At 42.1% G+C, this 20928-nt stretch overlaps 1 protein-coding gene across 6 annotated transcripts in view; it reads right to left on the bottom strand.

The window, feature by feature from the left end:
- The window catches only part of TBCE (tubulin folding cofactor E), a 114807-nt gene that overhangs the window by 67545 nt on the left and 26334 nt on the right, over positions 1-20928 (bottom strand). For all 6 annotated transcript variants that reach the window (XR_004346171.1, XM_032608069.1, XM_032608066.1 and 3 more), the window contains one exon: positions 15726-15859. Coding sequence is in view for 4 of the 6 variants with exons in the window: in XM_032608069.1 (XP_032463960.1) it covers positions 15726-15828 (103 nt within the window). In the remaining 2 variants the exon portion in view is untranslated. The remainder of the gene's footprint in view (positions 1-15725; positions 15860-20928) is intronic.

Genomic DNA, 20928 nt, shown 5'->3' with positions numbered 1-20928 from the left:
CTCAGTGGCCATGGCTCACAGGTCTAGCCGCTCCGCGGCATGTGGGATCTTCCCGGACCAGGGCACGAACCTGTGTTCCCTGTATCGGCAGGCAGACTCTCAACCACTGCACCACCAGGGAAGCCCTATGTGTTTATTTTTTAGAGAAGCACAGTGAAGTATTTAGGGATGAAATGCCACTATGTACATCACTTAATTTAAAATGCTTAAGCAAAAAATAAAAGAAATGTAGCAAATATGGCAAAATGTTAACAACTGTTAAACTGACATAACAAGCATACACAGGTGCTTCCTACACTAGTCTGTTTACTTTTCTGTACGTTTGAAACATTTTATAGTGAGTACACATAGCCTCCTTAAATCTATTCTACTTCTAGGAATTAATCCTACAAATATAGTTCTGCCCACTAAAAAAGGCCTAGAAACAATGACCAACCCAGTAGCAATAAGCACCCTTAGAGCTCAAATTGAGGCCTCCAGGGCTTCCCTGGTGGCGCAGTGGTTAAGAATCTACCTGCCAATGCAGGGACATGGGTTTGAGCCCTGGTCCGGGTCTTCCCACATGCCACGGAGCAACTAAGCCTGTGCGCCATAACTACTGAGCCTGCACCCTAGAGCCTACGAGCCACAACTACTGAGCCCATGTGCCATAACTACTGCAGCCCATGCGCCTAGAGCCCATGCTCTGCAACAAGAGAAGCCACTGCGATGAGAAGCCCGCGCACCACAAGGAAGAGTAGCCCCCACTCGCCGCAACTAGAGAAAGCCCACACGCAGCAACGAAGACCCAACACAGCCAAAAATAAAAATAAATAATTTATTTTTTAAAAAAATGATTGAGGCCTCCAAATGCTATTTGCCACTTAAAAAAAAAAAATCAGGCTCTTGGAGAAATGGCTGATTGTGACGTGAGGCAAAACACATGTATGATAAACCTTGCACATTTGATAGTTTCCTTATCCTATGAGGAATAAGGAAACTATCAAAAATCATTGGGTTACATCAAAAGTACTGAGGAGCCAGTTTGAAAGGGTTTTTTACTTGCCAAAGATGGGATAATTTGAGCAATCAATAAGAATAATAACAGCAATGGACTGAAATTTATCAAATATGTTTAAACCCATGACTTTATAAAGACTGTTTTTAAGTTCACTAGTCTTCTAGTGCATCAACTCATTATCATGAAGACTGATAAACATGGAAAGAATCAAACATTTATCCTGCCTCTCAGTCACTCAATTATTTTGGAAAGTAATTAAACATGGGGGAAGTTTTCCATGATATAATTTGTCCAGCTACTTGTCTCATACACCAGAAGAAAGATGATAAAAGAAAGAAAATTATCAGAATGTCACCACTTTACAAGCCCAAATGAGATAATGGATGTAAGCCATAGACACCAACAGCTGCTACCATATAGCAAAAAGGAGACCCGACCAGACACTATGTGCTTCCTGACTCAACTATACATCACCTATAGAGTATTGAAAAAATAAAATATCATACCTGAATCTAATCAAGCCTATACATAACTACCAACTTACAGGGAATGCAGGGACAGAAAAACGTATTAATGACATCATGGGAATGCAACCAGAAAAATCCAGAATATGAGAAATTTTACAAGACAAACAGCATAATTTTTTCAAACAAATAAATTGTAAGGAAGGAGGAAAAGGAATCAATGCGGGAAATCCTGTATCCAACCAACAGGACTGCCAGAAAAAAAAAAAAGGCAGGTAAAATAAAAAGGTCAAAATTACCAAGGTATCTTAGAAGAAAACTTCTCATAACTGAAGAAACACTATGACCTCAGGCTGAGCAGGATTAACCCACGAATACAGCAAAGACAATGAATGAAAGAAACACCCACAGATGGACACAGCTCCTTTCAGAATAAGCCCTTTTGTACTGTATTTTTACTATGGTCACGTTTTATGTTAATAAATACTAAGTGAAAGAAAACACAGCAGCAAGGCTTCCAGAAGATCTGATACTCCCCCACGGGGCCCGCATACTCTGCTTTGCAGTGTCTATGGGATGGCCAAGGTGTCAGCCCCTGCTTTCCTGGGGTGAAGCAGATTGTGGAGTTTCACAGTTTAATGAAGGCTGTCCGTTAGGAAGCCCTCTGAGCCTCAGGACCACCCTGGGGAATATGCGGAGGGGCTGGGATCAGTGCCGCCCCAAGGGGTTGGTGAGGGAGCTCACGCTAGCTTAAGTGAAGCGTACAGCCGGCTGTTTACACTGAGGCGAAGGGAGGCATTATGGGAGGTGATTCTAAGTCCAGCGGCCATGAGCGGCCAGAGGAATTGGGCCTCTGGGCCCCCATACAGGGCTGCTTGCCACCCCTATGCTGCACGTGGGGTCTCCCGGGGTCCTCCTTACTCTTCCAGGTTTCAGAGCTCGGGAGAGAGCATGTCCCAGGGCCCTGAGCAGCCTGGTTCCCACCCACCCTTCTCGCTCTCCATCTGCCCAGCACTGAAGCTGGACTCTCCCAGGAGGAGAAGGCAAAGAAGTCTCCATCTCCAGCTGCAGACAACTGACTTCCCTCAGCTCCTGCTGAAGGGCAACAGAACAAAACCAGCTCCCCAGAGAAAGCAGCCTGGTGGAGCTGGTGCAGAGGGCGTGGGTGGACTGAGGAACGGGACCCACTGGCTGTGGCTCTGCCTCCATTGGTATGGGTGCCGCCTGGTCCTCTAAAGTACGGAGGCACACTTGTCAAACGTTCAGATACTGTGACTTTAGAAACAGAAGAACTGAAGTAAAGGAGTGAAGCTTTTTTTTGTGAACAGTGACTATGCCCCAAGTGGCAGCCAGACGCAGGAAGGCCCACCCAGAGATCGTACCTGGAGCCTGCGGACAGCAGTGGGAGCCACCCCCTTGGACTTAACTGGGGGGCCTGAAGGAGAGGCCTGGGAGGAGCTGAGGATCATCCTAGGCAGAGGGGACTAAAGTGCTTTAGCAAGCAGCCCAGCCAGCTCTAGAGGCCCTGCCCAGATCCCCTGCAGGAGTGCCCGGCCCTGTGACCACCTGGGGCACCAACTGGTTAGGGCTGGGAAACTGTGCTCAGAGCTCCGCCCACTGCAGCCCTAAAGGAGATAAAACAGAAATCGCTAGCACACAGCAGCAGATCAATCCCCACTACCTTCATTCCTTCCCCTGAACTGACACCTCCCTGAGCACTGTTAACCCTTCACAGCTCCAGATACGCCCTTACTTTGTGTTTCTTCCGCATTTTACTCAGCACAGGGGTGCAGAGGCAGAGCACCTGGATTAAATTCTGCCTCATCAATTCCTAACCAGGTCTACTTAACCTTTCTGTGCCTCCGTGTCCTCATCCAGAAAACAGGGGTGATGCTGTCTACCTCACTGGATGAGAGATCATTCAGCCATTCAACAAACATACTGAACACCTACTAGGGACTTGGAGTGCTAGGCGCAGCAGTTCCAGGTGCTCAGCATACACCAGTAACTAGTCTAAGTGCCTTTAAGCCTTTAGCTCATTTAATTGTCACAACAGCCCTGTAACAACATCCAGTGAAGTAACCCCAGGAGTAAGTACTAAATCTGTGTTCAATTTCTCTGCATCTTTGTACCAATCCCACAGGTGATCTCTAAAAGAAATCCAAGAGTAGCACCAACTGAGGTAGAGTAATGGAAAGAATGCCCCATACAATGATATAATTAACGAAGAGTAAATATGCAGTAGTTCCCGCTTTGCAGAGTTACAATTTTCAGGAGGAAAAAATGTCTGATGATACATACATGAAGAAAGTATCAAAATCACAGGCAATTTAATAAATGAAAGTAATATATACCACATCAGATTTGCTAAACTATCAATAAATAGTTTCCATCTAAGTTACTGTATTTGTGAGGTGCCACTCCAATCTGCCTTTAGGAACTGGAACGTATTCCCCCGAGCTGCTGGGCGTAGTGGCTTTTGGCAGTTAGCACTCAAGTGTGGGCCCTCTTTTAGAATTGTCTCCACTGAAAAAAGCACCTTGCCCCAGAGCACACCTCCTACCTAAGGCAACCAGAACCCAGTGAAAGATTATCATACCTCAACTATGAAAGACTCTGAAGGGCCTTCCTATCTTCAGCGTCCCCCCATGGGGTCAGCTGAAACCCTTATTTAGAATAATCACAGCCCAACTTCTCCCTCCGCCCAATCCACTCCCTTTCATTAGGATCAATCCTAAGAGTACTCCCTAATACAATTTTTGAACAGTAAACTTCCTAAATGTGAATCTCCATCTAAATCTGCTTCCCAGAACACTGGGGTATTAGAAGTTTCCAAGAACTGGACATTGACCCAATACTTTCAGACAGCAACTTGGCAATATGTGTCAAGAATTTTAAAATATTCACATTCTTGAGAAGCAATGGAACAGAAATGGTATGGGTTCTAAAGCAGAGATTTAAATCCCAGCCCTTTACAAGAAAGCTTTGAGACCTGAGTCTTGGTCTCCTCATCAATAAAAATGGGACAAATAACATCTATATTTTAGAGTTGTTGTTATAATGTTAGAGTTGTAATAATGTTCTTGTTCAAAGTGGAGAGCATACGTAAAAGCACCTGGTACACAATGTTGCTTAATTAACAATTAAGGTTGCTCATCAGCTGACTTTAAATATTCATTGATTGGCTCAAGATGGTGGAGTAGAAGGACGTGCTCTCACTCCCTCTTGCGAGAACATCGAAATCATAATTAACTGAACAATCATCGACAGGAAGGCACTGGAACTCACCAAAAAAGATACCCCACATCCAAAGACAAAGGAGAAGCCACAATGAGCCGGTAGGAGGGGCGCAATCACAGTAAAATCAAATCCCATAACCACTGGGTGGGTGACTCACAAACTGGAGAACAATTATACCACAGAAGTCCACCCACTGGAATGAAGGTTCTGAGCCCCACGTCAGGCTTCCCAACCTGCGGGTCTGCCAACAGGAGGAGGAATTCCTAGAGAATCAGACTTCGAAGGCTAGCGGGACTTGATTGCAGGACTTTGAGAGGACTGAGGGAACAGAGACTCCACCCTTGGAGGGAACACACAAAGTAGTGTGTGCATGGGGATGCAGAGGAAGGAGCAGTGACCTCACAGGAGACTGAACCAGACCTACCTGCTACTGTTGGAGGGTCTCCTGCACAGGCAGGGGGTGGCTGTGGCTCACTGTGGGGACAAGGACACTGGCAGCAGAAGTTCTGAGAAATACTCGTTGGCGTGAGCCCTCCCAGAGTCCGCCATTAGCCCCACCAAAGAACCTGGGTAGGCTCCAGTGTTGGGTCACCTCAGGCCAAACAACCAACAGGGAGGGAACCCAGCCCCACCCATTAGCAAACAAGCGGATTAAACTTTTACTGAGCTCTGCCCACCAGAGCAACAGTCAGCTCTACCCACCACCAGTCCCTCCTATCAGGAAGCTTGCACAAGCCTCTTAGATAGCCTCATCCACCAGAGGGCAGACAGCAGAAGCAAGAAGAACTATAATCCCACAGCCTGTGGAACAAAAACCACATTCACAGAAAGACAGACAACATGAAAAGGCAGAGGACTATGTACCAGATGAAGGAACAAGATAAAATGCCAGAAAAACAACTAAATGAAGTGGAGATAGGCAACCTTCCAGAAAAATAATTCAGAATAATGACAGTGAAGATGATACAGGACCTTGGAAAAAGAATGGAGGCAAAGATCGAGAAGATGCAAGAAATGTTTAACAAAGACCTAGAAGAATTAAAGAACAAACAAACAGAGGTAAACAATACAATAACCAAAATGAAAAATACACTAGAAGGAATCAATAGCAGAATAACTGAGGCAGAAGAACGGATAAGTGACCTGGAAGACAGAATGGTGGAATTCACTGCTGCAGAACAGAATAAAGAAAAAAGAATGAAAAGAAATGAAGACAGCCTAAGAGACCTCTGGGACAACATTAAACGCAACAACATTCGCATTACAGGGGTCCCAGAAGGAGAAGAGAGAGAGAAAGGACGCGAGAAAATATATGAAGAGACTATAGTCGAAAACTTCCCTAACATGGGAAAGGAAGTGGCCACCCAAGTCCAAGAAGCACAGAGAGTTCCACACAGGATAAACCTAAGAAGAAACCTGCGGAGACACAAAGTAATCAAATTGGCAAAAATTAAAAAAAAAGAAAAATTACTGAAAGCAGCAAGGGACAACAAGTAACATACAAGGGAACTCCCAAGAGGTTAACAGGGGATTTCTCAGCAGAAACTCTACAAGCCAGAAGGGAGTGGCATGATATACTAAAAGTGATGAAAGGGAAGAACCTAAAGCCAAGATTACTCTAGCCAGCAAGGATCTCATTCAGATTTGACAGACAAATCAAAAGCTTTAGAGACAAATAAAAGCTAAGAGAATTCACCACCACCATATCAGCTCTACGACAAATGCTAAAGGAACTTCCCTAAGTGGGAAACACAAAAGAAGAAAAGGACCTACAAAAACAAACCCAAAACATTAAGAAAATGGTAATGGGAACATACATATCAATAATTACCTTAAACGTGAAGGATTAAATGCTCCAACCAAAAGACATGGTTTGCTGAATGGATACAAAAATAAGACCCATATATATGCTGTCTACAAGAGACCCACTTCAGACCTAAGGACACATACAGACTGAAGTGAGGGGATGGAAAAAGATATTCCATGCAAATGGAAATCAAAAGAAAGCTGGAGTAGCAATACTCGTATCAGATAAAATAGACATTAAAGTAAAGAATGTTACAAGAGACAAGGAAGGACACTATATAATGCTCAATGGATCAATCCAAGAAAAAGATAAAACAATTATAAATATACATGCAACCAACATAGGAGCACCTCAATACAGAAGGCAACTGCTAACAGCTATAAAAGAGGAAATCAACAGTAACACAATAAAGGTGGGAGACTTTACACCTCACTTACACCAATGGACAGATCATCAAAACAGAAAGTTAATAAAAAAAAACAAGCTTTAAATGACACAATAGACCAGAAAGATTTAATTGATATTTATAGGACATTCCATCCAAAAACAGCAGATAACCCTTTCTTTTGAAGTGCGCATGGAACATTCTCCAGGACAGATCACATCTTGGGTCACAAATCAAGCCTCAGTAAATTTTAAAAAATTGAAATCATATGAAGCATTTGTTCTGACCACATGCTATGAGATTAGAAATGAATTACAGGGAAAAAAACGTAAAAAACACAAACACATGAAGGCTAAACAATATGTTACTAAATAACCAAGAGATCACTGAAGAAATCAAAGAGGAAATCAAAAAATACCTAGAGACAAAAAAAAAAAAAAAAAAAAAAATACCTAGAGACAAATGACAGTGAAAACATGATGATCCAAAACATATGGGGTGCAGCAAAAGCAGTTCTAAGAGGGAAGTCTATAGCAATACAAGCCTACCTCAAGAAACAAGAAAAATCTCAAATAAACAATCTAACCTTACACCTAAAGGAACTAGAGAAAGAAGAACAAACAAAACCCAAAGTCAGCAGAAGGAAAGATATCATAAAGATCAGAGCAGAAATAAATGAAATGGAAAATAAGAAAACAACGGCAAAGATCAATAAAACTAACAGCTCGTTATTTGAGAAGATAAACAAAACTGATAAACCATTAGCCAGACTCATCAAGAAAAAGGAGAGGATTCAAATCAATAAAATAAGAAACGAGGGCTTCCCTGGTGGCACAGTGGTGGAGAGTCCGCCTGCCAATGCAGGGGACACGGGTTCGTGCCCCAGTCCAGGAAGATCCCACATGCCACAGAGTGGCTGGGCCTGTGAGCCATGGCCACTGAGCCTGTGCGTCCAGAGCCTCTGCTCCGCAATGGGAGAGGCCACAACGAGAGTCCCGCGTAACGCAAAAAAAAAAAAGAAAGAGGGCTTCCCTGGTGGTGCAGTGGTTGAGAGGCCGCCTGCCGTGCAGGAGACACGGGTTTGTGCCCCGGTCCGGGAGGACCCCACATGCCGTGGAGCAACTGGGCCCATGAGCCATGGCTGCTGAGCCTGCGCATCCAGAGCCTGTGCTCCGCAGCGGGAGAGGCCACAGCGGTGGGAGGCCCGCGTACCGCAAAATAACCAAAAACCAAAAAAAAAAAAGAAATGAAAAAGGAGAAGTTGCAACAGACACCACAAAAATACAAAGCATCCTAAGAGACTACTACATGCAACTCTATGCCTGGAAGAAATGGACAAATTCTTAGAAAGGTATAACCTTCCAAGACTGAACCAGGAAGAAATAGAAAATATGAACAGACCAATCACAAGTAATGAAATTGAAACTGTGATTAAAAATCTTCCAACAAACAAAGTCCAGGACCAGACGACTTCACAGGTGAATGCTATCAAACATTTAGAGAAGAGCTAACATCCATCCTTCTCAAACTCTTCCAAAAAACTGCAGAGGAAGGAACACTCCCAAACTCATTCTATGAGGCCACCATCACCCTGATACCAAAACCAGACAAAGATACTACAAAAAAAGAAAATTACAGACCAATATCACTGATGAATGTAGATGCAAAAATCCTCAACAAAATACAAGCAAACAGAATCCAAAAAAACATTAAAAGGATCATACACCATGATCAAGTGGGATTTATCCCAGGGATGCAAGGATTCTTCAATATATGCAAATCACTCAATGTGATACACCATATTAAAAAACTGAAGAATAAAAACCATATGATCATCTCAATGGATGCAGAAAAAGCTTCTGACAAAATTCAACACCCATTTATGATAAAAACTCTCCAGAAAGTGGACACAGAGGGAACTTACCTCAACATAATAAAGGCCAAACACAACATACCCATAGCAAACATCTCAAAGGTGAAAAACTGAAAGCATTTCCTCTAAGATCAGGAACAAGACAAGGATGTCTACTCTCACCACTATTATTCAACACAGTATTGGAAATCCTAGCCATGGCAATCAGAGAAGAAAAAGAAATCAAAAGAAGACGAACTGGAAAAGAAGTCACTGTTTGCAGATGTCACTGTTTGCAGATGACATGATACTATACACAGAGAATCCTAAAGATGCCACTGGAGAACTACTACAGCTAATCAATGAATTTGGTAAAGCTGCAGGATATAAAATTAATACACAAATATCTCTTGCATTTCTATACATTAATGATGAAAAATCTGAAAGAGAAATTAAGGAAACACTCCCATTTACCATTCCAACGAAAAGAATAAAATACCTAGGAATAAACCTACCTAGGGAGACAAAAGACATGTATGCAGAAAACTATAAGACACTGATGAAAGAAATTAAAGATGATACAAACAGATGGAGAGATATACCACGTTCTTGGATTGGAAGAATCAATAATGTGAAAATGACTATACTACCCAAAGCAATCTACAGATTCAATGCAATCCCTATCAAATTACCAATGACATATTTTACAGAACCAGAACAAAAAAATCTTAAAATTTGTATGGAAACACAAAAGACCCCGAATAGTCAAAGCAGTCTTGAGGGAAAAAAATGGAGCTGGAGGAATGAGACTCCCTGACTTCAGACTATACTACAAAGCTACAGTCATCAAGACGATATGGTATTGGCACAAAACCAGAAATATAGATCAATGGAACAGGAAAGAAAGCCCAGAGATAAACCCACGCACCTATGGTCAACTAATCTATGACAAAGGAGGCAAGGATATACAATGGAGAAAAGAGACAGTCTCTTCAATAAGTGGTGCTGGGAAAACTGGACAGCTACATGTAAAAGAATAAAATTAGAATACTCCCTGACACCGTACACAAAAAAAAAACTCAAAATGGAGTCGAGACCTAAATGTAAGACTGGACACTATAAAACTCTTAGAGGAAAACATAGGAAAAACCCTCTTTGACATAAATCACAGCAAGATATTTTTGATCCACCTCCTGGAGTAATGGAAATAACAACAAAAATAAACATATGGGACTTAATGAAACTTAAAGGCTTTTGCACAACAAAGGAAACTACAAACAAGACGAAAGGACAACCCTCAGAAAGAAAAGAAAAAAGAAAGGAAGGGAAAGGAAGGGATAGGAAAGGAAAGGAAAGGGGGAGAGACCTTCAAGATGGAGGAGTGAGACGTGGAGATCACCTTCCTCTCCACAAATACATCAGGAATACATCTATATGTGGAACAACTCCTACAGAACACCTACTGAACGCTGGCAGACAATCTCAGACTTCCCAAAAGGCAAGAAACTCCCCCACATACCTGGGTACAGCAAAAGAAAAAAGGAAAAACAGAGACAAAAGAATAGGGATGGGACCTGCACCAGTGGGAGGGAGCCGTGAAGGAGGAAAAGTTTCCACACACTAGGAAGGACCTTCACTGGCAAGACAGGTAGTGGAGGGGGGAAGATCGGAGCCACAGAGGACAGCGCAGCCACAGGGGTGCAGAGGGCAAAGCAGAGAGATTCCCGCACGGAACATGGGTGCCGACCAGCACTCACCAGCCCGAGAGGCTTGTCTGCTCACCCGCCAGGGAGAGGACTGGGGTTGGCTGTGTGAACACAGCCTGAAGGGCACTAGTGTGCCACAGCTAGCCGGGAGGGAGTCAAGGAAAAAGTCTGGACCTGCCTAAGAGGCAAGAGACCATTGTTTCAGGGTGTGCAAGGAGAGGGGATTCAGAGCACTGCCTAAATGAGCTCCAGAAACGGGCGCGAGCTGCGGCTAGCAGTGCGGACCCCAGAGACGGTCATGAGATGCTAAGGCTGCTGCTGCCGCCACCAAGAAGCCTGTGTGCAAGCACAGGTCACTATCCACACCTCCCCTCCCCGGAGCCTGTGCAGCCCGCCTCTGCCAGGGTCCCGGGATGCAGGGACAAATTCCCCGGGAGAACACACGGCGCACCTCAGGCTGGTGCAACGTCACGCTGGCCTCTGCCGCCGCAGGCTCTCTCCGCATTCCATACACCTCCCTCCCCGCGGCCTGAGTGAGCCAGAGCCCCCTAATCAGCTGCTACTTTAACGCTATCCTGTCTGGGCAGGGAACAGACGCCCTCAGGTGACCTACATGCAGAGGCGGGTCAAATCCAAAGCTGAACCCCAGGAGCTGTGTGAACAGAGAAGAGAGAGGGAAATCTCTCCCAGCAGCCTCAGGAGCAGTGGATTAAATCTCCACAGTCAACCTGATGTACCCTGCATCTGTGGAATACCTGAATAGACAACGAATCATCCCAAAATTGAGGCAGTGGACTCTGGGAGCAACTGTAGACTTGGGGTTTGCGTTCTGCATATAATTCGTTTCTGGTTTTATGTTTATCTTAGTTTAGTATTTAGAGCTTATTATCATTCGATTTACTTACTGATTTGGTTGCTCTCTTCCTTCTTTTTAACATATATATATATATATTCTTTTCCTTTTTCTCTTTCTGTGAGTATGTATGTGCATGCTTCTTTGTGTGATTTTGTCTGTATAGCTTAGCTCTTACCATTTCTCCTAGCATTCTGTCTGTCCATTTTTGTTTATTTTTAATATAATTTTTAGTGCTTGTTATCATTTGTGGATTTGCTTTTCTGTTTGGTTACTCCCTCTTTCTTTCTTTCTTTTAAATTAACTTTTAGTTTTTAAATTTTCAATAATTTTTTAAATACCTTTCTTTCTTTAAATTATTTTTTCCTCCCCTCCCCTCCCCTCCCTTCCTTCCTTTTCTTTTTTTTTCCCTTTTCTTCTGACCCATGTGGCTGGCAGGGTCTTGGTGCTCCGGCGGTGTGTCAGGCCTGTGCCTCTGAGGTGGGAGAGCTGAGTTCAAGACATTGGTCCACCAGAGACCCCTCAGCTGCATGTAATATCAAACAGCAAAAGCTCTCCCAGAGACCTCAAACTCAATGCTGAGACCCAGCTCCACTCAACAACCAGCAAGCTACAGTGCTGGACACCCTATGCCAAACAACTAGCAAGACAGGAACACAACCCCACCCATAAGCAGAGAGGCTGCCTCAAATATAATAAGGTCACAGACACCCCAAAACACACCACCAGACGTGGACCTGCCCACCATAAAGACAATATCCAGCCTCATCCACCAAAACACAGGCACTAGTCCCCTCCACCAGGAAGCCTACACAACCCACTGAACCAACCTTAGCCACTGGGGGCAGACACCAAAAACAGCGGGAACTATGAGCCTGCAGCCTGCGAAAAGGAGACCCCAAACACAGTAAGATAAGCAAAATGAGAAGACAGAGAAACACCCAGCAGATGAAGGAGCAAGATAAAAACCCACCAGACCTAACAAATGAAGAGGAAATAGGCAGTCTACCTGAAAAAGAATTCAGAGTAATGATAGTAAAGATGATCCACAATCTTGGAAATAGAATGGAGAAAACTCAAGAAACGTTTAACAAGGACCTACCAGAACTAAAGAGCAAGCAAACAATGATGGACAACACAATAAATGAAATTAAAAATTCTCTAGAAGAAATCAATAGCAGAATAACTGAGGCAGAAGAATGGATAAGTGACCTGGAAGATAAAATAGTGGAAATAACTACTGCAGAGCAGAATAAAGAAAAAAGAATGAAAAGAATTGAGGACAGTCTCAGAAACCTCTGGGACAACATTAAATGCACCAACATTCGAATTATAGGGGTCGCAGAAGAAGAGAAAAAGAAAGGGACTGAGAAAATATTTGAAGAGATTATAGTTGAAAACTTCCCTAATTCAGGAAAGGCAATAGTTAATCAAGTCCAGGAAGCACAGAGAGTCCCATACAGGATAAATCCAAGCAGAAACACTCCAAGACACATATTAATCAAACTATCAAAAATTAAATACAAAGAAAAAATATTAAAAGCAGCAAGGGAAAAACAACAAATAACATACAAGGGAATCCCCATAACGTTGACAGCTGATCTTTCAGCAGAAACTCTACGAGCCAGAAGGGAGTGGCAGGACATATTTAAAGTGATGAAAGGGAAAAACCTACAACCAAGATTACTCTACCCAGCAAGGATCTCATTCAGAGTTGACGCAGAAATTAAATCCTTACAGACAAACAAAAGCTAGGAGAATTCAGCACCACCAAACCAGCTTTACAACAAATGCTAAAGGAACTTCTCTAGGCAGGAAACACAAGAGAAGGAAAAGACCTACAATAACAAACCTAAAACAATTAAGAAAATCGTAACAGGAACATGCATATCGATAATTACCTTAAATGTAAATTGATTAAATGCTCCAACCAAAAGACACAGACTGGCGAATGGATACAAAAAGGAGACCCATGAGACGCTAAGGCTGCTGCTGTAGCCACCAAGAAGCCTGTGTAGCTATCAATGGAACAGGATAGAATAGAACAGGATAGAAAGCCCAGAGATAAACCCATGCACATATGGTCACCTTATTTTTGATAAAGGAGGCAAGAATACACAATGGAGAAAAGACAGCCTCTTCAATAAATGGTGCTGGGAAAACTGGACAGCTACATGTAAAAGAATGAAATTAGAACACTTCCTAACACCATACACAAAAATAAACTCAATATGGATTAAAGACCTAAATGTAAGGCCAGACACTATAAAACTCTCAGAAAAAATATAGGCTGAACACTATTACATAAAAAACAGCAAGATCCTTTTTGACCCACCTCCTACAGAAATGGAAATAAAAACAAAAATTAACAAATAGGACCTAATGAAACTTAAAAGCTTTTGCACAGCAAAGGAAACCATAAACAAGACCAAAAGACAACCCTTAGAATGGGAGAAAATATTTGCAAATGAAGCAACTGGCAAAGGATTAATCTCCAAACTTTACAAGCAGCTCATGCAGCTCAATACCAGAAAAACAAACAACCCAATCCAAAAATGGGCAGAAGACCTTAACAGACATTTCTCCAAAGAAGATATACATATAGTCAACAAACAATACATATAGCCAACAAACACATTAAAGAATGCTCAACATCACTAATTATTAGAGAAATGCAAATCAAAACTACAGTGAGGTATCACCTCACACTGGTCAGAATGGCCATCATGAAAAAATCTACAAACAATAAATGCTGGAGAGGGTGTGGAGAAAAGGGAACCCTCTTACACCGTTGGTGGAAATGTAAATTGATACAGCCACTATGGAGAACAGTTTGGAGGTTCCCTAAAAAACTAAAAATAGAACTACCGTATGACCCAGCAATCCCACTACTCAGCATATACCCTAAGAAAACCGTAATTCAAAAAGAGTTATGTACCACAACGTTCACTGGAGCTCTATTTACAACAGCCAAGACATGGAAGCAACCTAAGTGTCCACTGACAGATGAATGGATAAATAAGATGTGGCACATATATACAATGGAATATTACTCAGCCATAAAAAGAAATGAAACTGAGTTATTTGTAGTGAGGTGGATGGACCTAGAGTCTGTCAGACAGAGTGAAGTAAGGCAGAAAGAGAAAAACAAATACCGTATGCTAACACATATATATGGAATCTAAAAAAAAAAAAAAAGAAAAATGGTTATGAAAAACCAAGGGGCAGGACAGGAATAAAGATGCAGATGTAGAGAATGGACTTGAGGACACGGGGAGGGGGAAGGGTAAGCTGGGACGAAGTGAGAGAGTGTCATGGACATATATACACTACCAAATGTCAAACAGATAGCTAGTGGGAAGCAGCCGCATAGCACAGGGAGATCAACTCAGTGATTTGTGACCACCTAGAGGGGTGGGATAGGGAGGGTGGGAGGGAGACGCAAGAGGGAAGAGATATGGGGATATACGTATAAGTGATTCACTGTTATAAAGCAGAAACTAACCATTGTAAAGCAATTATATTACAGTAAAGATGTTAAAAATATATATACATAAATGCAAAAATAATAAATACTCAAAATTCACAAAATAAATAAATAAATAAAAGAAACAAGAAAGGAAGGGGAAGGAAAGGGGAAAGGAACGAAGGAAGAAAAGGAGGGAGGGAGGGAGGAGGAAAGAAAAGAACACATAGATACAGAGAACGGATCATATTGGTGGTGCCAGAGGTGGAGGATGGAGGTGGCTAAAATGGGTGAAAGAGGTTGAAAGGTACAAACTTCCAGCTATAAAATAAGTAAGTCCTGGAGAGATCTTAAAATTCTCAAAAATGTATAAGTATGTGTGGTGATATATGTGAAGTAGACTTATTGTGGTGATAGTTTCACAATGTATACAAACACTGAATCATTATGTTGTATACCTGAAACTAATATTATGTCAATTATATCTCAATAAAAAAGGAAATACAAGTAAAATGATGCTACAGAAACAGATAAATATACACCAAATCATAAGTTAAAAACGGTAACACAAAATTGCATTTATATCAATTTAAACTACAACATACACATGGATTAATGATAAGAGAAATTCCACAAATATTACTTCATTTTTGAGCTTAGGATTATGGGAATTCAAGATTTTTAATTAGTGTTTAAAGTTTACTCAGAAGATATTTTAAGGTTGAGTTAATATAAAATAGCAACACTGAATAATTAGATCAGTGTGTAATGAAATAAAGCCATGGATATCACAGGATATTGTCACAGAAAGAAAACAACTGTGTATCAGAGGTATATATAACTTGGTTGTTAGTTTCCTCAAAACTGGTGTTATAAAGCACTGCTGAGAAGCCTACCCAGAAACTACAAAATAAATACACACACACACACACACACACAAATCATAAATTACCTGCCATAGGAGGGACAACGCCAGAAAAACGCACTGTTGCATGTTCTCCATTAACTTCGACTCTCCGACCAATGACATCTGATGTCAAAGTGTCATTCATCATAACATTGCCAGAATCCAAAATATGAGGAGACCTAGGCAGAAAACACAACATTGACAAGGACGTAGTAAAACTCTTTAAAAAATATTTTTTTTAGCTTTACGTAGCTATTCATGAGGTCAACACTTCTACCCAATTTAGTCTTCACATTTTGGTGAAGGGAAGAACCTAAAGGTTTAGGTACCAGACTCTCAGAATTTGACTTTATTTTACTCTCTAACTATATTTTGGTAATTTAATCCTTTTTTAAGAAAGCTCGCTTAACTCCAGTTAGCTCACATCACATGACTGTGTATTCTATCATTTACTGAAGGGGGTAGGAAGGGAAGGAGAATAGAAGAGAGGGGGATAAAGATTACAGAGAAAAGGGAAAGGCAACAGGCAGCATGGGCATGGTTCTCTCTCCAGGAAGGAGAAACACAAATCCACAGATGCAGGAAGGAACGCGTACAATGAAAAATTCAGGGAATTCCCTTGCAATCCAGTGGTTAGGACTCTGCACTTCCACTGCCAAGAGTGCAGGTTTGATCCCTGGTCGGGGAGCTAAGATTCCACAAGCTGCATGGTGCAGCAAAAAAAGAAAATTTCAGAACCCTAAAAACAAGGAGCCTAAGAGAAAAGTATCATCTATCTAGGAATGATCACTAGGTCCAACTCCCACTTCAACAAGTTTGTTTCTTCAACAGATGAAAAAGAGCAAGATGGAAGGAAAACAAAGAGATTAAAAGAAACTTAAGAGAAATGTAAGCCAACTGCAATGTACAGACTTCATTTGGAACCTAAATTCTTAAAAACTGTAAATAACTTTCAAAATAAATTATGAGAAAACTGAAAATTTGAATGCTGACTAAATAGTTGATGATATTCAAGAATAATTGCTTTCCATAAGGCAAAGACAAAATCCATTTATTTTGGGAAAAAAAGGGAAAGCGTAATTGTTAAATTTTTAACTGTGATAATGGTATAGTGGTTACTTTTTTTTTGTGTGTGTGATACGCGGGCCTCTCACTGCTGTGGCCTCTCCTGTTGCAGAGCACAGGCTCCGGACACACAGGCTCAGCGGCCATGGCTCATGGGCCTAGCCACTCCGCGCCACGTGGGATCTTCCTGGACCGGGGCATGAACCCGTGTCCCCTGCATCAGCAGGCGGACTCTCAACCACTGCACCACCAGGGAAGCCCAAGGTTAGGACTTTTTGTAAGACTTTATTTCACAGAAATACACATTAAATTATTTACAGATTTTCCTGTATTTTAGACATATCACACCAGTGGCAGTATAGACAACACACTGAAAGGAAGTTAAAAGCAGAGTGGCCAGTTAGGGAAATATTGCTGTAATTTGGGTGAAAACAATGACCGCTTGAGCCAAGGCACTCGCCTCCATCCATTCATTCAACACATACTAAGCACTGACCACATGCTGGCTAATGCATGGACCTCACACCGCACACAGTAAACCCTACATGTGTGATTCCTGCCTCAGAAGCTTACAGTCCAGTGGCAGTTAGACTTGAGAGAAGGGTATGGATTTTAGAGAAAGTTAAGAGCTAGAATGGGGTCTGGAGATTAAATGGTTAGAAATGGTAAAATTGAAGACTAGGAAGACAAGATTTTGTCTAGGGTTTATGGTGGTGCCAGACACCAACATGAGGAATACAATAGGAAGTCTAGGCTTGGGAGGGAAGAGAATTTGTTTGAGGTGCCTACAGAATGTCCTGATGGACTTAGGACTCTAGTTCAAAAGACACGTTTTCACTAGAAGTGTGTTTTTGGGAGTCATCAGCACAATTTATAACCGATAACCATGACAGTGGATGAGACTGAAAGTGTATTAGGTGCAAAGAAAAGAGGGTGGAAAGAAAAAGAGAGTCACTGACAGAACCCTGGGGAAATATAATATTTAAAAGAGAAAGGGAAGAAACCCCTAAGAAAAAGTCAGAGGAAAACCTGGTTTTCTTTTATCCTTTCTGGCTTTTCCTCCTCTGGCTCCGCAAGTGGTACTGGGAAAGTTGGACAGCCCCATGTAATAAATCAATGAAGTTAGAACACACCCTCTCACCATACACAAAAATAAACTCAAAATGGCTTAAAGACTTAAGACATGACACCATAAAACTCCTAGAAGAGATCATAGGCAAAACACCATCTGACGTAAATTGTACCAATGTTTTAAGTCAGTCTCCCAATGCAACAGAAATAAAAGCAAAAATAAACAAATGGGATCTAATCAAACTTAGAAGTTTTTGCACAGCAAAGGAAACCATAAACAAAATGAAGACAACCTACAGAATGGGAGAAAATATTTGTAAATGATGCGACTGACAAGGGCTTAATTTCCAAAATATACAAACAGCTCCTACAGCTCAACAACAAAAAAACAAACAACCCAATCGAAAAAATGGGCAGAAGACATAAAGAGACATTTCTCCAAAGAAGAAATACAGATGGCCAATAAGCACATGAAAAGATGCTCAAAGTTGCTAATTATTAGAGAAATGCAAATCAAAACTACAATGTACTATTTAACATGGGTCAGAATGGCCATCATTAAAAAGTCTACAAATGACAAATGCTGGAGAGGGTGTGGAGAAAAAGGAACCCTCCTACACTGTTGGTGGGAATGTAAGTTGGTACAGCCACTGTGGAAAACAGTATAGAGGTTCCTCAGAAAACTAAAAATAGAATTATCATATGATCCAGCAACCCCACTCCTAGGCATATATCCGGACAAAACTATAATTCAAAAAGACATATGCACCCCTATGTTCATAGCAGCATTATTTACAATAGCCGAGACATGGAAACAACCTAAGTATCCATCAACAGAGGAATGGATAAAGAAGATGTGGTACATATATACAATGGAATATTACTCAGCCATAAAAAAGAACGAAATAATATCATCTGCAGCAACATGGATGCAACTAGGGATTATCATACTAAGTGAAGTCAGAAAGAGAAAGATAAATACCATATGATATCACCTATATGTGGAATCTAAAATATGACACAAATGAACCTATCTATGAAACAGAATCAGGGACACAGAGAACAGACTGGTGGCTGCCAAGGTGAAGGGAGTTGAGGGAGGGATGGAGTGGGAGGCTGGGGTTAGCAGATTTAAGGTTTTATATATAGGATGGATAAACAACAAGGTCCTACTTGTATAGCACAGAGAACTATATTCAATATACTATTATAAACTATATGGAAAAGAATATTTTAAAAAAGGTATACATATGTATAACTGAATTACTTTGCTGTACAGAAGAAATTAACACAACATTGTAAATCAGCTATGCTTCAATCAAAAAAAATACTGATTGGGACTTCCCTGGTGGTCCAGTGGTTAAGAATCTGCCTTCCAATGCAGGGGACGCAGGTTTGATCCCTGGTCAGGGAACTAAGATCCGACATGCCACAGGGCAACTAAGCCCGTGCACTCTAGTTCCTGCACACCACAACTAGAGAGCCCACGCGCTCTAGAGCCCGTGCCCCACAATGAAGAGCCTGTGCGCCGCAACTAAGACCTGATGCAGCCAAATAAATAAATATTTTTTAAAATATTGCTTTAAAAAATAAATAAATACAGGCAAACCTCTGAGATACTGTGTGTTTGGTTCTAGAACACCAAAATAAGGTGAATATCGCAATTAAAAATGGAGGCGGGGGGCTGAATTTTGACGGTTTAAATACCGGAGGACAAAACCACCACCACCAACAAAAAAAAAGAAAGAAAGAAAGAAACAAAGATAAACATGGGAGGACAGGGCAGTCAGGAAGGGGCCAACATCTAGATCTAAACTTGCCTGGTAGTTGAAAAGCAAAAGGGAAATCAGCCCAGAACCTCAAATTGGTGGGAAAAGTCAAAACAGTTCAGACAAGTTGATGATAAAGTCAATAGGAGGGTGAGGCAGGTGTGAGGAAGCCATGTTTTAGTAAGCTTAGACACATGTGGAGTCAGCAGCTAAGAGGTCTGGTCAGTAGGTAGGGCCCTAATCACAAGCCTGTGGTCAGAGGCGAAGTTCTAGCCCCTGAGGAGAAAAACTGGTAAGATCACTGTAGAGCACCATTCTTACAAGAAGTTAGTATCAACAGTAGGCCGAATCTTGGTTCCATGAACCAGAGTGCATGGGGGTTAACCAAACCCAGAAACTCACAAACAGGCCCCACAGTCAGTGTGAAGCTCTGGGCCAGGGCTCGGCCTAAGGGGACCACCTTGCAGATCAGGCTCACAGCGAGAATATCCTGGCGAGAAGAACGGGTCAGTGGTCAACTGGTGATTAGGAAACCAAGTGGCATAAATGGCAGAAGTGAGGAAAGAAGACATTAGGAAGTTGTTCTCATTTTCATTTAACATACATAAGTAATTCATGAATTATAAAGTTCCTTCACCTGCTCGATCCTATTTGATCTCTAGTAACTATTATTTTTTTTTAATAAATTTATTTTCTTTGGCTGTCTTGGGTCTTTGTTGCTGCTTGCAGGCTTTCTCTAGTTGTGGCGAGCGGGGTCTACTCTTCATTGCAGTGCTCGTGCTTCTCATTGCAGAAGCTTCTCTTGTTGCGGAGCACGGGCTCTAGGGCACGTGGGCTTCAGTAGTTGTGGCTTGCAGGCTCTAGAGCACAGCCTCAGTAGTTGCGGCACATGGGCTTAGTTGCTCCACAGCATGTGAGATCTTCTCGGACCAGGGCTCGAACCCATGTCCCCTGTATTGGCAGGCGAATTCTTTTTTTTTTTTTTTTTTTTTTGCTGTATGCGGGCCTCTCACTGTTGTGGCCTCTCCCGTTGCGGAGCACAGGCTCCGGATACACAGGCTCAGCGGCCATGGCTCACGGGCCCAGCCGCTCCGCAGCATGTGGGATCTTCCCGGACATGGGCACGAACCGGTGTCCCCTGCATCAGCAGGCGGACTCTCAACCACTGCGCCACCAGGGAAGTGGCAGGCGAATTCTTAACCACTGCGCCACCAAGGAAGCCCAGTAACAATTCTTTTCATTCCCATCTCTATGTCGTGCCCACAGGACCTGAGATCATTAGGTAGAAGGTATCTAAGGTCAGTAATTAATTGGCTCTGCATCATGTTTTTGTTTTGTTGGGG

Source organism: Phocoena sinus, chromosome 16 (genome assembly GCF_008692025.1).
Source record: "Phocoena sinus isolate mPhoSin1 chromosome 16, mPhoSin1.pri, whole genome shotgun sequence".
NCBI lineage: Eukaryota > Metazoa > Chordata > Mammalia > Artiodactyla > Phocoenidae > Phocoena > Phocoena sinus.
Note: the sequence above shows the minus strand (reverse complement) of the source record. Positions and strands in the feature narration are given on the sequence as shown.